Source organism: Dermacentor variabilis, chromosome 11 (assembly GCF_050947875.1).
Source record: "Dermacentor variabilis isolate Ectoservices chromosome 11, ASM5094787v1, whole genome shotgun sequence".
Classification (NCBI taxonomy): Eukaryota; Metazoa; Arthropoda; class Arachnida; order Ixodida; family Ixodidae; genus Dermacentor; species Dermacentor variabilis.
The window spans coordinates 71143505-71159860 of record NC_134578.1 but is presented as its reverse complement, the minus strand read 5'-3'; the positions used below and the strand labels follow the sequence as shown (position 1 = coordinate 71159860).

Below are 16356 nucleotides of genomic sequence, written 5' to 3'. Positions count from 1 at the left end.
CAGTGATTATGAAGCACTTTGGAGTATTTGCGGCATCAGTGCTTTGCGTGCGCCTCCTTGTTGTTTTTCCACGAGATGCGTTAAAGTTGTCTAAATGTTTCTTCGGTGCTCGAATAGTTGTAAACGCAAGAACTAACATGGATCCTAGTGAAACCAAATTTGCTTTAGTCTAACGTCGCCGTTACCCCAAAGACATAAGTGGCATGGTCCATTGTTCGAGTGCGGAGGTTATATGGGCGGCGTAGCGGCGCTCTTGATTGGATTTCTTGTTTCCATTTGTCCTGCAGGTTATGTAGTGTGTTTCCTTGGCGTGTTTTTGTGCGATGTCAATTATACGGACACTAGAGGTGCTTTCACGTCGTCGAACTGTGATACCCGTGTTGAGAGTGCATGCACGGCCATCGTGCCAATTTCTGGAGGTCACGTGACTTGTGGCGACTGCAAGGATTAGAGCGAGGTCTCTCGACGCCAGGATGAGAAGTTGAGGTGAGAGCCTTGGTGTCTTGTTTGATGAGCGCGTTAAGTCTTCAGAGACGTGGTACACCCATCGGTATGAGCTCGGGTGCCATCAGTGAAAGTCGCCTGCGATGCCGCTGGTGGCGCTCCGCATCATTTCAGTGTTGTCCGCATCATGGCTCTGTTTATTCCCTCGCCCGGTGTGAAGTGCTCGCGTAGTGTGAAGTGCAAACAGCACCTCTGGCGATTCAGTTTTGCAAGCCAGCGTTGTGAGACAGCTGGCAGTTGTCAGGACGCTGTTTCTGTTAGACAGCAGCATATGCTTCTGTTTTCAGTTTATTTGCTTAAATACCCCTGTGTTAGAGGTGCTAATAAGGGGCGGGGCAGGGGGCGTTACATGTTTGTTTTATCGAAGTGAAAGAACTATTAGCCTCTGCAAAAAAAAATGTCTCAGGCCTGCGCGGCACACGCATCACAGTCACAACGTAAGCTGGTGGAGAGCCTCTATAGGAGCACCATTTTCGGCAACACGCACTGCAGGGTCTTCGCGGCGAAGTCTCTTAGCGTCGTTTTCCCCGGGACTATCTGAGCTGTCCGCCCAGCGTCGAAGGTGAGCTGAGGCTTGTCCGGCTCTGCAGACAGCGGTCTGCTTAGCCCCATGTTGCCTGGTTGCGGCCGCGTGCGTAGCTCTACGATTCGCTTCTTCAGCAGCGCTTCGTGCTTCGCGAGGAGGCGCTATAACGCGTAACAAAGGTATCCAAACTACGTGGCGCACATAGCACATGCCTTTAGCCATGCCACGATACGCTGCTGTTGCTGATGATGAAGTTAATGGTGGTTTATTCGAATCCCCTTCGACACTGTGTGTTTGATTTAACCAGGTCCAGTTGCATGCACCATGCAACTGCTGTAGGCAAATGCTACATATCGGGACACCTTGTAGAATATAACCAAATTCCATTGCAACTTTTGTAGGTATCGATGCTACGTGGCACGCATGTCACATCCCGTGTCGAATGGCACGATACGACCCTAATGATGACGCTGACGGTTCAAGAGCATTCCTTTTGAAACGGGATGTGACGAACGGTCATCTAGTGTGTCTTAAATAATGAGGTATACCATGTATGTTTTTTATTGTATCAATAGTTATACATCTATATAACCTTCTTTTTCTTCCTCACAACTTCTCTATCTACCTTATAACGCTACCGGTGTAACTGCTACATGGCGTGCCGACTAGTGTAATGATATGCAACTGCAATGCAAAGGCCGCCCGTACAGACGCTGCAGGGCGCGCATCTCACATCGCAAGGCAAGTTGCACGATGCGATGCTAATGAACATGATGACGTAATGGCAACCCCTTTGAAACGCGGCGGTGGCTTAGTTGCCTAGCCAGGTTGATTTGACAAGTGGCATGATGCAGTGCTAACGATAGTGATGATGATCATTTATTGGCTTCTCCTCTTAAACGCGGTGCTAACATAGTCAGCTATAGCCAACCTGATTTATTCAGGTGCAATATGTATTTTCTCTAGCATTCTTGTATATATATGAAAAATACTATCACGATGTTTGTAACGTTGCGCTGTGCCAGCTAGAAGAAGAGCCTAGTGCCAGTCCTAAAAACGATGCTGACAAACAAGATTTCAGCGACACTTGCACGTCAGAAAGCGGCGCGCGTCGTCGCAAAGTCGGAGCAGCCGCTCTCGTTCCCGACGTTGCTCATCGGCTGGCATTGGAACGCGATGGAGAAGTCTGTGCTGTGCCTGATAGCCCCGTTCACCAAACCACGGCTGCCCTCTCCGCTGCATCGAAAGTAGGCGTAACGGGCGTAGAAGAACTGCGCCTCGGACATGCGGTCCAGGCTCCAGGCGAGTTTCGTTCGAAACCACTCGGTCCTTGCGGGATCCCCGCCGGCATAGCTCGCGGCAGCGACAATCGCAGCTATCCGCAGGCCCATGGTAAGCGTAAACGGGTCCTCTTCGACATCGTACACGGAAAGCCTCTCCGACTGCTGCACGCATTCCCTACGTCGAAGACAGAGGCGATAGGGGACAGCAGGGAAAAGATCCAATGTTTAGCAAATCTATTTTAATCTAAGCAAGGTAACTTAGTCGAAATTGCGCATTCATATGTGTAAAGGTAACCAACGCGACTTAGCAAATGGTGACAGCAGCGCGGAAGGTTTTGGTTATTTTATGCGGTCGCATTCTACAGCACGTTACAGGAATTCAGGGATGCGAGTATGTAATACGATTCCCCCCGCGAGTGTCGTGCCTAAAGGATGAAGAAAATGAATCAATGGGAACTAGTGGAAACAAGTGACGAGCAAATCATCGTCCGGATAGGCTAGCGCGAGTGCTGACGTCAACGATTGAGCGGTAAGTGAAATGAAGAAGGCTGCTCTCATTGGGGAGGAGCGCAGCCTATCTTCGCCCCATCGGTATAGAGGGCGTGGCGTGAGTGATGATGTCACTAATGTTGAATTCCAATGGCGGAGTCGGAGCAGCCGACGCACTCCGCGAGCGAGCGCTCGACTCTAGCGTAGAGCAACGCCTCCAAATCCGCGAGTGGAACACAACCTGCGCCGCCGGAGCAAGGCGGAAGCGGAACTTGTATCGCCGAGTTACCCAGGATACGTTGCGTGTTGTCATTTCCTGCCGTTCTTTGCTGGCAGCACCGCCGCACCGGACACTTGTCTTTCCAGCGCCGTTCACCAATTGTTGTATTTTTAAGTGCGGTATGGTTATCTCGCCAAGCGTGCAGCAGCTTTTGCTTCCTCGCCAGTCGTGACCGGTGGCGCCTCCCAGCAGACAAACGTGGTAAGTGAAATACGTCACGCAGAGTTCCGGTCCACTCCGCCGATTTTGGCGGTGCATCTTTTCTTGCTCCACGGAGTGACTCCTGCTCTCAATCCACTCCGACTCTCTCATTGGAACACCTTACTCCCGCCCTCACTCTGTCATTGGATGAAACTTGCTCCGAAACGAGCAGAAAAACTTGCTACGACTCCGCCATTGGAATTCAACATAAGTATAAGGCACAGTGGAAGAGTGGGCGAGCATTCGTGCACATGAAGTGATCAGACGAGACGTTCATTTGAGGGATCACCAGCCGTTTGTGCGCAGGCGCGAGAAAGAGCGGGCGCGTGAAAGAAAATCTGGGGGATTTTCCTCCTTGAATATATGACTGCCAAGGCACTACGGAGGAGGTTTCTTAGCGCGCGTTGTAGGCGTTTGTCCCTAAGCGTGCCGGCATTGCGGAGAGGGATCGAGTGGGGCCGAGCCAGCATGCGAGGGCAAACACGAGATATAATTCTGAACACGGAGTAAGTGCTGATGTAAAATGCCAAGAATAGGCCTGCCGTATTGAAGGGGAAAGGAGGGTGTAGCGTACACACAGTTAGAGGTCGCTACATATGAACGTACATGGCTTCGGTGTCATGTTGCCGAAGTCGTTCATACATTCCGTCTTTCTAACAGTTCTGGCTGAGGTTGCAACAGTTCGCACGAGGGACGCTACAAACGACAAAATCGCAGCCGATGCCGATGATATCGCTGACTGTGCGTAGGATTCACGGCACAGTGTCGGCAGCAAAAAGCACACAGCTGCAGCACTGTGAACCCATGCAGCGAGCCAGCTCCATACACATTACCGCACACATATAACCGACGGAGACGTTTCATAATTTGAAACTATGTTTTTGCTTGCATACGCTACACTTCATATTTCCTTGATGGCTCAACTTGAAGTAATTTTTTAAACAAATTCATTTTTTTTAATGCGAGGGAAAATGCCTCAGGGCAAACAGGGGTATGGGATGGGGGTGAATAACAAATTCAATTACGCGAAGGAACTACGTCCGTCAAGTTTTCCGTTCAATTTATTCGTATTTTTGTTTTTGTTTTTTGTGCCATGACAGCATCTTAAGTTTCGCCTACGCCGTGTTGGAAACTGCTGAAAGTTGTGCGGTCCCAAAGCACTGAAACATAAACAATGAGTGGCCCTTGCATGGTATCGACACCGTCAAAAAAACACGCTGACCCCCACAACCCCTTTCTACAACGACCCGAGCAAGAACTCCCCGGTCTCTAACATGGTTCGCGATTGGCCATTTTGATGAATTCCGCACTGTTCTATACTTTTAGCAAGCATGAGAGGGGGTGATAAGTTATAAGCAAATCCAACCAATTCGACAAAATGCAGAAATTCTAGGTTGACGCCAGGTAAAGGAGAGGAACTTACTGAAAGGACTGTAGCGCGATCCTTGTCTTTGCAGACCACCCATTCCATTGGCGGACGTTGCTCCACATCGAGGACGCCATGCGGCTCGCAATCACCGGCGCATCCGCGAGTAGAGGATTGGCGGTGCCGGCGCTCAGCCAGGCATACGCAGGCGCAGTCACGTAGAGTGTCCTCGGGTTCACGAACAGCATTCGTTCTGGCGTATATTCTAGCGAAGCGTCCGAGAGCACGGGCAGCCCTCGTCGCAGCTTCTCGAATGTTGTGTCGTACTCCAAGCTCGTCAAACGGAATACGTTGCGCACGAAACCACTGTTGTTCAAGACGGGCACGTTCATTTCCGGCAGGACGAGGTCACCCGGAAGCATGAGGGTCATGCTGCGCATTAGATTCTCGAAGTTCGCCGTGTCGTTTCCGGTTGCCACGAGCTCTCGAAGCGGCTCGTAACCGATGAAACTCCGGCGTGTGGCCTCGAAGATGGCGCGCAGTTGGCGGTCCTTGTCGGGGCTCGTGAGGGCGGTGACGTAAGTGGCGCGCAGCAACTGGACGCTTCCGCTTAGGTGGAACTGGCAGACTTCTCCGGTACGCAGAGTGGGCGAGTTTACCTCCGGGTCATCTTTGACGATCCCGTCCAATGCGGAAAGTGCGACCATCATCAGTGCGTGACAAAGCGATAGGGGCTGATTCGCGACGTTCCAAAGACGTGCTACGTCGGCGAACAGCTCCGCCTTGGGGTACACAATTGCAAATTTATTGACGTCGACGTCGATAAAGAACTCGAGTAATATGGCTCTGAACAGCTCAGCTTCCATGCCTCCGAAGGCCATGGCGACTTCGCCCCATGCGGTTTCGTCCCGTGGAGAATCATGTTCCGAAAACAGATTCTCCCACGCGGCTATTTGCTCGTTCGTGCAGTTTGCATCCAAGTACGCGTTTACTGAGGAAAGAACGGTGGCATTGCACGCATCGTCGCAAACATGCTCGAATGCAGAGAGCCTGGGCAAGTTCCTTATGAAGTAGGTGACACCTTCGTGGAAGTAAACATAGAAGTAGAAAAAGAGATTGTACCGGGTCTGCACTTCCAGGGCGAAGCGTAGAAGTTGGGCGTGGGTCATTCTCTTCGAGATGTTGGCGATGTCAAAAACGGCCGTCAGGGTGTCTCTCAGTCGAAGATCTCGCTGCCATATCTCCTTGACGCACGATCTGTAGAACGCCTGAAGTGTTGCAGCGGCTTTCACACCGTAGTTCGAGGTGCCCGTAATGATGTGGGCATCGATGTTCCACTGCGAAGAGGGAGACGTGTTATTTTTAGCCTTTAAAAGTGATTTACAATGAATAGCTTGTACTGTTAAGTGACGGAGATTCAATAAGCAATAAAGATAAGCAGATATAATTTGTAGGAGATTAAATGCTTGGATGGACGGCATCAAATTGGATGGGATTTGTAATAACATCGCAGATTACAATAGAGTATACGGCAGTACAAGGAAAGCCTTTTAAGGGAAACAAATTTAAGAACCTGCGGTTGTAGAGTGTTTTCACTGTACTCTGGGAACGAGTAAATAGGTATCTCACATTAAGCTCTTTATTTTGCCTTTGACCGGTCTCACAAGTACCCTTGGGACAAAGGAACGACAACACAGTAGTGCAACTAATCGAAGTTGCATTTATTGCGCCTTTTATACACCAATCTATAGCCCGCCAAATTATTACCCATAGAAGATACCGATGGGCGCGCGACAGATCGAAGAACCTTGTCATGTACTCACTGCGGCCGGGGTAGCCAGAAAATATATGTTCTCCCGCATGCTAGACACCAACGCCTCATCGTTCGAATTCGCAATAACGCAAACGATCGCCCGTTCCGGCGATCGTGTTCGCCCATTCCGGTGTGGCGCTCCTAAGCCTTTCCCGAGACGCTCTCGCGAAGCCTGGATCGGGGCACGCGTGGATCGTCCGCGTCGTTCGCCGACCACACGCCGAAGAGGAAGAGCCGGCTCCATGTCACGCCCGAGTAACGCCGCCGTTAGGGGGCGTTGGCAGAGCAGCAGCCGCGCCGTATCCCCTAACATGCTGCAACCACACCGACCGCTGCCGGCGTTCGGCTACGGGGATAAGCCGGATTACAGGAGACGCCAGAGCTGCCCGGGCAGAACAACATATGGGGACTCGTGAGAGTCAAGCAACCGCGCACAGAGTACATTACTTAGGCTGGTGACGATGATGAAACGTGTACGCGTGCAAAGTTACCTATCGTTTCACTTACTCAGAGGAACTGGAGTTGCAGGTAACTAGTTAGAACTCTAAGTGCACCAACTTGTATGATTGTTTGTGCTATTTAATTTCAAGAAAATAAAGCCGGTTGGATAAAATCGAATATGGTTGAGAACGGGTTCGTTAGTGATGTGGAGTTTTTATGGCGCCAAAGCAACTAAGGCTGCGATGCGCCATGCACAAATTAAGATTTTATGAATGTGGATCGAGCGATAAAAATTGTTAATTTGGAGTTGAAAATCGTGTGTCTTCTAGGAACTTAAAAATATAATCAAGGGATACGAGTGCGTTTTCAAATATCCTCGGTGAGGAATAAAAAGGTGTTCGTATTTTCTAAAATTAGTAAAAATATTTGTCTTTTTTTTTTGCTCCAACGCCGAACATGTGAATAAAATATGATTCATAGTTAGAGGTTCTTGGCATTGATTACAAACCGCTTGTTCTTGATTTTTCAGTAAAATATTATGTCCGAGATGCGTGTGCCCTATACAAACAGGACATAAAATAACTTCCATGAAGCATTCCTTTTTGGTGGTAGGATGTCTTCCACTCCGGCAGTATGGGTTTTACTATTTGGAGTTTCTCGTTAACTTGAGATTCCCAATCCTTTTGCCACTTTGAGGTCATCGCAGAACGGACCGTCCGGACACAGTCGTTGAATAGAACATTTATTTCTAATAGCATTTCACCGGCTGTGATTGCTGCGCATTCATCCACCTTTATCATTTCCCGGATTTCCAACGTGGCTTCCAAATTAACAGAGAGGAATATTTTTACCATTATTTTCACTTTCGCCGAGAGTATTCAGGATGCGGCAGAAGGAAGGTTCGCACTCAGATTTTCTACGGAGGGACTTAAGTGAACTGAGAGAATCTGTGCCGACAACTGCTTCCTTATACTTTCCTGCTGCTATATATTGCAGAGCAATTAGCAGGGCGTATACTTCGGCTGTAAAAACCGAAGTAGAGTGTAGCAACATAGTCCAACTTTTCCATTGTTCCGATACGAATGCGCTTGCGACATGTTCATTTGTCTTGGAGCCATCAGTGTAAAACTCGGGGACGTCACTGCATTTTTATTGTAATTCCGAGCAGTCATGTATTATGTGTTCGCGCAATATTTCTTTTTTCTTGTGGAATGTCAGTGTAAGATCATAAAAGTGCACATCGTATCACGAGGCAGTCTATCTGGTCTTTCGGCGACCATGAGAGCCTTGCTGGAGACATTGTAGTTTTGGCACATTTCTTTGAATCGAAGAATAAGTGGTCTCACGCTTTTTGGTTTGTTGTTACAGTGTGTTCTATTTGTGGTGTAAGTGATAAGAATGTCGCATATATGGTTAGGTTGAACTGTGGTTCTGGATATCTATGGAATTGTAAGCAAACAGGGTTCGTTACTGTCTTCATATAAGCTGTCTACTGGTGAAGTCCTGTAAGCCCCAGTTGCCAAGTTGCTAATTTGAGTGCTAGATTCGCCGGTAAACCTCCTTTTTTGAAAAAATACGATTGCTATGGTTTTTCTTGTAGAAAACGGGAAGCTATTCTTATCATCCCATTGCATCAACCTGATTATTGTTATATGAATTTGTGTTTCGCATGTCGACATATCAGAGGCACGGCATGCAATTTGAAGGTCGTCGACGTATAAAAAGTACATAACATAATCTTGGACGGTATAACGGAATTTATAGTGTTTATCTTAAACACTAAAACCATAGTGCTTAATACGCAACCCCGTGTGGCGCCGTTTTCATGGACAAAGCATCCAGACAAGTACCCAAACAGGTCTGAAATGTTCGGTTTGACAGAAAGCCACCTAGACAGTTAAAAATTTTTCCGCGTATGCCCAGTGTTGCTAGATGTTGTAAAATACCGTGCCTCCATGCAGTGTCATAATCTTTTTCTAGGCCGAGAGAGAACGCTACGCCGTGTTGTCTGTATGGAGTGTTGTCTGTATGGAGTGTATGGACTGTATGGAGTATGGAGTGTTCAAAACGGACAAGATGGTCAGTCGTCGAGCAGCCTTTCCTGTAACCACACAGGTGAGTATCCATTCACTTATCTGTTTGGAGAACGCATGTTAGACTGATAATAATTATGGTTTCGTGTGATTTTCCCAGGCAACTTGTTAAGGCTATAAGTCTATAGCTGCTGGGAACATTGTGATTTTCCCGCTTTCAGGAGAAGAACAATGATAGCTTTTTTTTCTACTCTGCCGGCATTTTCCTTCTTTCCCATATCGTGTTAGAGAACGCAAGCAAGGTTATCTGGGATAGGTGGGCAAGTATTGTGTAGTGAATTTTATCACGACCAACTGCAGTTTTCTTACCCACAGAGAGAACTCTGTTCATTTCGAGTGGTATGGAAACATTGTACAGTTTATGTACATCACCAGTTGTCGGCAGCAGCAGCAGCAGCAGCAGCAAACGACTTTATTGGGGTCCTGAGGAGCTAAGCGGGGGCCTGCAGGTCCCTACCTAGCCGTTGGCTAGCCCCATGTCGGAACAGAGAGGCCATGCCTCTCCGCTCGTTCACGGGCCCTCTGGACAGCCAGGAGCTGGACGTCCTGCCTCGGGTCTGTGATGGCCTTCGTAGCTTTTGTTTTTCAGCAGATTTCTTTGTTTTTTAATCCGGATTCTGTGTAGTTTTCTGAACTGGAAACTTTGTAAAAGAATTCTAATACGTATGTTTGTTCTCGTACTGTGGTTTATGTGCCTGAACTTGAAAGTATGGGGAACGTATAAGGAGAGTAACCCCCATTTAACTTTTTACCTTGGTCTCACATTCTGTTAGACGTGACAGAGTTATAAAATGTTGATATATATTTTTTCCGCGACAATTTTCGTCCTTATTTCTGTTTTACCTTACTGTCGCTTTACATAGCTTAAAAGAGAGAAGATTATTCTCTGTTGAGTATTCTCTAAAAGTACCCGACATCTTGTTTTGATGTTCTTTTTAGCGATTGTGTATTCTGTGGTCCACCAGGATTGAAGCCGTTTTCTAGAACGTCCTGATGATTGACGCTACTGACTACACCCCCATTTTTGTGGCGTTAAGGTAATAAAATAATTGCAGTGGTTGGACGTGGTTAAACCAAGTTTGTCGAGCGATAATGCGGTTTTGCGTGCTTTGTGAAAGGACACAGGCATAGCATCTGCAAGTGCACCGCACGGCAGCACACAGACGCTGCTCTGCGCGGCAGCAGTGGCGAGCTAACTGATCGTGATGATGCGTTTCGCTTCAGCGCGAATTAAGCATCGAAAGCGCAGCGCAATGAAAACTACCGACCCTCGGCGCACTTTGTCCGCACCCCAGATCGCTTTTAAGATATGGGCGCCCAGCAGCCGCCGGTAGTGGCAGGCTAAGTCCCAGTTTGACCTTGGCTGAACTTGAAGGTCATATTTACGGAACCAGGCGTTTTCTGGGTTTTTGCCTGGAGTAGTAGAGCTATCGCTCTAAAATAATAACAATAATAATAATAATAATAATAATAATAATAATAATAAAGGCTGCTGCTTTCAGCCTGTTCTCGTACTGATCACCGTTCTGAATTTCCATCTCCCGCATTGCCCTTGTTTTCCCTGGTTAACTACTGCCAGGCATTTAAGGCATTCGTTACGCTAGTTAAAAGAGAGAAAGCAGGCCGTTGTGATCAATTCTCAATTTTAGGCCACATCGAAGCGGGCATAGCGGAACAATTTTGAAGGATAAATGCGTTTCTGAGTACATCGTTCTTTAGATTGAATTTGAAATCTCTATGACGAGAAGAGGGGATGCAAGGCTCAGACATCAGATGTGACAGGCATAGTAATGTTAGTTGATTCTCAGTCGGCTCTCTTTGGGAACATAAGAACAAATTTTTATCTTCAGAATTATGTTCTAGTTATAACTTGATTAGACAAGAGAACGTCCATGGCCTGTAGGAACAAAAATGGCCAAGCCTTCCCCTACGTGGAAAATGGGAGTAAGTGAAGCGTGTACTGCGTGCACCTGACCTTCGTCATGGTTAGATAAACCACAGGCAATGGTGTCGGATTGCTTCGGCCTCCCGCTACCTCAACTCGGGATATTCTTCTCGTTGCTGTCGTATTGCCTGGACTCGGGCGACTCTAACGTTTGGATCGGCACGCCGAGGGCAAGCCCTTTTACGAGCGAGTTCTCGCCGCTGTTCGTCGAAGGCTGCGCGTTCCTTGGGGGAACACATAACGCGTGGCGGTCCCATCCGTTTTCCTAGACTCAACTGAACAGAAACAAATCCGGCGCAGCGCGCGCGAGATCCTTCCCTTCCGTTCATTTCCCCGGCGGAAGCAAAACAGTTCTGATTGGTTGCGCGCGTGTCATGAGCGCGCGCCTATGCAGCTGAAATTTTCCCTTATGACTCACGGTGCGGCGCCGGTGCACCTGCCAACTCATCAAACCGTCTCTTCCCGCAGCTGCTGTGCTGTGGGAGCAGCTGGTTTTTTTTTTGCGTGACCACGACAACGCCACTTGTGAGCCAATACAAGCTTAGCTTGAAAAAAGAAAGATACGCACCCTAACTGATTAACTCCTTAAGGAATTGACCAGAATGGAGTTGTTTCTAACGCAGCCTATGTGTCACGCTGGCGACGAGATTCGAATCAGGACAGACCAATTTTGTCAACACTGGCTGAGATAAAAATTTCTGCGAGATGTCTGTAGCAAATTAGGCAGGTTTAGAGTTGCTTCTTTTTGACAATACACATTCCTATTGCGTCGTCGACCTCAAAGCGGTCACCAGGGTAAGGCCCTCGCTAGTTGCGTCTGTCTTGTATGAAGAGAATAAACTGTATTACTCTCACTCCTCTGATACAGTATCTGCCATGCTCGCATGCGCGTCACTTGCCTTGGCACTCTTTCCACTACCATAACAGACCACTGGTTATCTGTCCTACATCACATGAATTTCCCCGTCTGTGGGTTCCTCTAGACTTCCCTTAGACTTCGTGCTTAGCATCGTAACGCCAAAGGCACCAAACCACCACCGCGGCTTTAGCAAAGCTGGTAGCGGCATCTACAATGCGTCGGAAACTATTTCGAGATTTAAGTTATAAATTTACCACACTTTAACGCTTATTCTGTAACCAGCGCAATTAAAATTGACGCACAAGCCATATCCACAATAGACCGAGACTATGCTGAGGCACTTTTTTTCAGATGTCCGCCCCGAAACTTGTAGCGACGTGGATTAATTATCGACCCATTATTTTCCCCAGAGCCTTCTTTTGGCAATGCGGAGTCATGCTACCCGGAACGACAATATATTTAAGGTGCTTCAGTATTGAAAGTGGTGACAGTATCAGAGTTCTTAAAGAGTGGTTACATAAGGGCCAGAGCTTTAGATTTCCGTTTCAGGGTCACGTTGTGCAGTAGAGAAAATATCAGTTGACCCATGGAAGGCAAGACGCGAACCAAAGCATGTCCAGCCTTCTATGAGAGATAATTAGTGATTAGTATAGTTAATGATTGATTAGTTATTGAATTAAGCAGGACAAGGGTTGATTAAGGTGGCTGAAGGTGGATTAAGATGTAATGAGGTGGATTAAGGTTAATTACAGTAGACTTTACAAGGCTTTCGCCTTCGCATCTCTTAAGGGATACCCAAGGACACCTGTGACATTTATTAAAGCTTTGATCAGCTTCAAGCTTATAACTACTCTATAAGTGCAAGTCAATCGTTAAAAATAAAGAATGCTCTAAATAATGTGCTTGTTAGCGTGATTTGTCGCTATAAATTGAAGATGGTATAAGTTATACTTGCTTCATAAATAGTCTATCTCAAGTTGCTCGAGAAAGCCATCTCCGTGGCATAGCTTGTGTATATTCCATCTAAAAGCATTACAAACTCCACCAATTCTATGAATGTAATTTACTGCCCTGTGGAATATTCGCACAATAAGAGTGGAGCGTTCTTTTTAAACAGCGCGAAAGACAGGGACGACACGGGTACACATATACAGCGCTGTGTATGTGCAAGACTGGTATAGTTGGTCTGATAAGAAGTAAACACAGTGCCAACACGTTTTAACTATAGTAACCCACTCCTGTGGCCCCTGTGGTTACGGCTTCCTGCTTTGAAGGACGAGTCTGTGGGTCCAACTCCAGGCCATGGCTGCGAAGCTCAAAGCGGCGTGGCATGCAACAACGTTAGCGTACTGAAGCATAGCTTGAAACATGAAATCCACAGCCTCCCACTAATGCGTCTCTCATGCCCGTATGCTCTTCGAGCCTCCATTGCTCGATCGATCGAATCAGTCAATGTTCCTCTAGAAGAATGTTTGCCACCCTATTCCCAAACATTCATCGACGTTCAACTCTACACAATTTCATGGTGTTCAACCAAATGCCTTCCGTAGCATGAATACATATTTGTTCATGTCATTTATTCGGGAATAGTACTAAAGGCCCATACATGGGGGTATTAATTACGTGGCGTGAGGGGAGGTAGAATTGAAGCACCTTAACAAATAATACACTATTATGCAATTTTTTGTATAGTATTACATGATAGACAATATAGAATATTATCGACAAAAACTTGAACATGACACACAGGTATAAATTTTAAACAAAAGCAAATTAGCTACCGGGACACTAACACTTAGGGGGACCCACCGCCACCACTTGACAAACTGCACGCTTCAGCAACCGACGCCATCCAGCGACACTTCTCGATTATTCTTACGACGATTCTTGCTTGAGGCAGACGAGTTCTCTCCAGCGCAATTGTGTACACTTTGAGAGCACCTGCCTAAAAGAAGGTTCACTTTGGCGTCGGGGTGGATGTTCACACCGGTATGTGAGAATACGGCATCTGCTGGAGAGGTACAGCCGCTGCTTACGAGTGTGCTTTTGTGTATTCCGTATGTTGCCATTTACAATTATAGATGGCCACAGCTTCATCAGAGCGCAGCTTAGGGGTTTTGCACGGGCGCGTCACTAAACATTCGGGATTAGGAAGCGTCCTGCAAAGGGAGCCCTAAGTGCTTGTAAACGGAGGTGCCCGCAAGTGTAATTTGTTAGCCCGTGTCGCATAGCCAGCGTACTCGCCCTACGATTGTAGGGTTTCGTTTTCAGTCATCGATAAGATTATGGGGCTACTTACTGTTCAGGGCCAACGTTTAAGGTCTGAACGGACACGAATTCTCGCCGGTATTTGGGTTTGACAGCCTTAGTGTAACACTGCAATATTCTGCTCAACGACACTTACCAAAATGTCCTGCGGGGCATTCTGCTGTGTTAAGTCCTTGTCTGTGGCGTTCCTGCAGACGTACGCGAAGAAGTCCTTGCAGGGCGCCACCTGGTTGTCGAAGACGGCGAACAGTTTGGCCGCCTCGCCGGGGCAGCAGAAGGCGGTCTCCGGGAGGACGGTGTCATCGCCGTCGGTGTCATCGCCCAGCCGGACCGAGAGCCAGATAATGACGAAGGTGGCCGCGGAGATGGAGAGGGCGCAGGACATGCCGACGATGACGGCGACTCTTAGCTGGCGTTCATTCTGATTCCCTGGCGCTGGACGGATCGCACCAGAGCCGGCCGGTAGGGGCAGTTCTAGTGGCGACTGCGCTACTTCGGCTCGGGCCATGGTTTGTTCTGGCTTGCCCTCTGGTGGCACATACCCACTGCTGGGAAGTGACCAAGATTTCGATGGTGTTAGGAAACTTAAGGTAATACTAAAATTTGTAAAATTGTCAGGAGAGAAATGAACAAAAGTAACGTTTCAAGAACATAAGAAAATCTCCCTGAAGCAACTATAAGTTCCTCCACGGCTGAGCGAATATCTCTGTTGCCGTTTGATAGAGCGGACGCTCTTAGAGAAATTATATTTAGAATGGAAAAGAAATTTAACAAAGTTTTGTAAACCTTGATCCTACCATGTTTTTTTTTTTAAAGAAGAAATACGGCGGCAGAATAAGAAAAGGATTATCTATGGTTTCATCTTCTCGAGTGATTGGGCACAAAGAGGAAGGCGCCAGATCTTCCCTATGACATTAGAAATTTAATATTGGCTTAGACGACGTATTCGTACAAAAATTTGCTCAGTTTTAGTGGTGTCAAAATAATTTTTGTTCCCGGAGAATAGGAGGTGTCGATATTCTGAAAGATAGCCTGTACCTGGGTTCAAAAAGTCTTTAATAATTGCATGTTTCGTGAATCTAGCAGTATTTAAGCTGATGCGGTAAGTATTGATAGTAAAGGTCCATCGAGGGCCACTTTCGGCACACTGACGGGCATTTCGTTCATGAATAATCTTTAATGTCCAGGCACCCAGAGCACTTAACTAAATTTATATGGGCCGGCATTACGCAATGAAACCTGCCTAAAAGGTTAGTTCCACTATTTGCTATAAACGATGAGCATAAATATGAAGAATCGATTGTTACGACTACAGTTGATAATGATGAATTTAGTTTGCGTAAGGCTAACGCTAGAGCTAGAAATTCGACCAAAAGTACGGATAAGAAGTCCGGGATACTGACTGAGAATGTCCAGTCTAGAGCAGGAGCGAAAACGCCAATTCAAACTTTTTCTTCATACTGTGAGACGTTTGCCGCAATAACAGTATTTAGAGGCTAACTCAATAAATGGCCTTGTAACATTTAATGTAATATGTAATGAAAGAGAAATCTTGCGTTGTTTGCGTAGATGGCATCAAACATGGTTTGCAAACTCTCTCGCACATCACAAATAGATTACACCTACTTACGTTTAAGAGATTAGTTAATGTTTCTAAAAAGACCACCTGTGGTGTACGAAACTGGGGCCAGTGTACTCCGAAGAATAATGCAGGCTGGGAAATAAATATGTTCTCCAATCTTCTAATAGGGGATCCATGCATATGTAAGAATGTGGATGTTTCTACCGTCATTACATGAAATCTGCATAATATTAAGGGCAACAGGACCTCTTGATGTAATACCTTACTGGCAACAAATTCCAGTAGTCCGCAGCAAAATCACAAGCAGAACAAGGCGGTGAAATTTGTAAGCTGGCGCGCCAGAAAATAGGACACATCCAAATTATAAAGTTGGCCGCACATATATTTTGTATATAATCAGAAGTGGGTCGCTCTGCATCCGCTGTAATGTTACTATACTGACTCTAGAGAACACGCTACCCATAAGGCCCATGCATTGAAATCGGGAACCGAAAGAGCGCCGCCATGTTGATTCGCGCTGAGGTTTCCAGCTCCTGAAACGCTTGCTAGACTTGGTGACAGTAGTCAGTTTTAATCTGGCAACCGTAGCATCATGGCAGCATGGCGTCACGCTTGTAGTGTGGTGATTTGATGTGCGTGTAGCCGTGTGTTTGGGCTTTATAAGCTGGTTCTTTATTCTGGTTGCGGGACGGTGTGGCTGTGGTCG

General features: G+C 47.0%; 1 protein-coding gene across 1 annotated transcript; it reads right to left on the bottom strand.

Moving 5' to 3' along the window:
* Positions 1 to 2124: 2124 nt before the first annotated feature.
* On the bottom strand, positions 2125 to 14599 carry LOC142563323 (uncharacterized). Its single transcript, XM_075673882.1, has 3 exons — positions 14205 to 14599; positions 4707 to 5986; positions 2125 to 2488 (listed from the first exon to the last, which is right to left on the bottom strand). Exons 1-3 carry the CDS (start codon positions 14574 to 14576, stop codon positions 2125 to 2127), a joined length of 2016 nt encoding a protein of 671 aa, XP_075529997.1. The 5' UTR covers positions 14577 to 14599.
* Between the last annotated feature and the right edge of the window lie 1757 nt (positions 14600 to 16356).

What these genes read in the sequence shown, in the direction of transcription:
- LOC142563323 (XM_075673882.1), bottom strand. Translation starts at nt 14,576, where the DNA reads ATGGCCCGAGCCGAAGTAGCGCAGTCGCCACTAGAACTGCCCCTACCG. An exon ending in ATGCCCCGCAGGACATTTTG is followed by an intron (nt 5,987 to 14,204) that starts GTAAGTGTCGTT and finishes CCCTCTTCGCAG; the next exon opens with TGGAACATCGATGCCCACAT. An exon ending in ATCGCGCTACAGTCCTTTCA is followed by an intron (nt 2,489 to 4,706) that starts GTAAGTTCCTCT and finishes TCTTCGACGTAG; the next exon opens with GGAATGCGTGCAGCAGTCGG.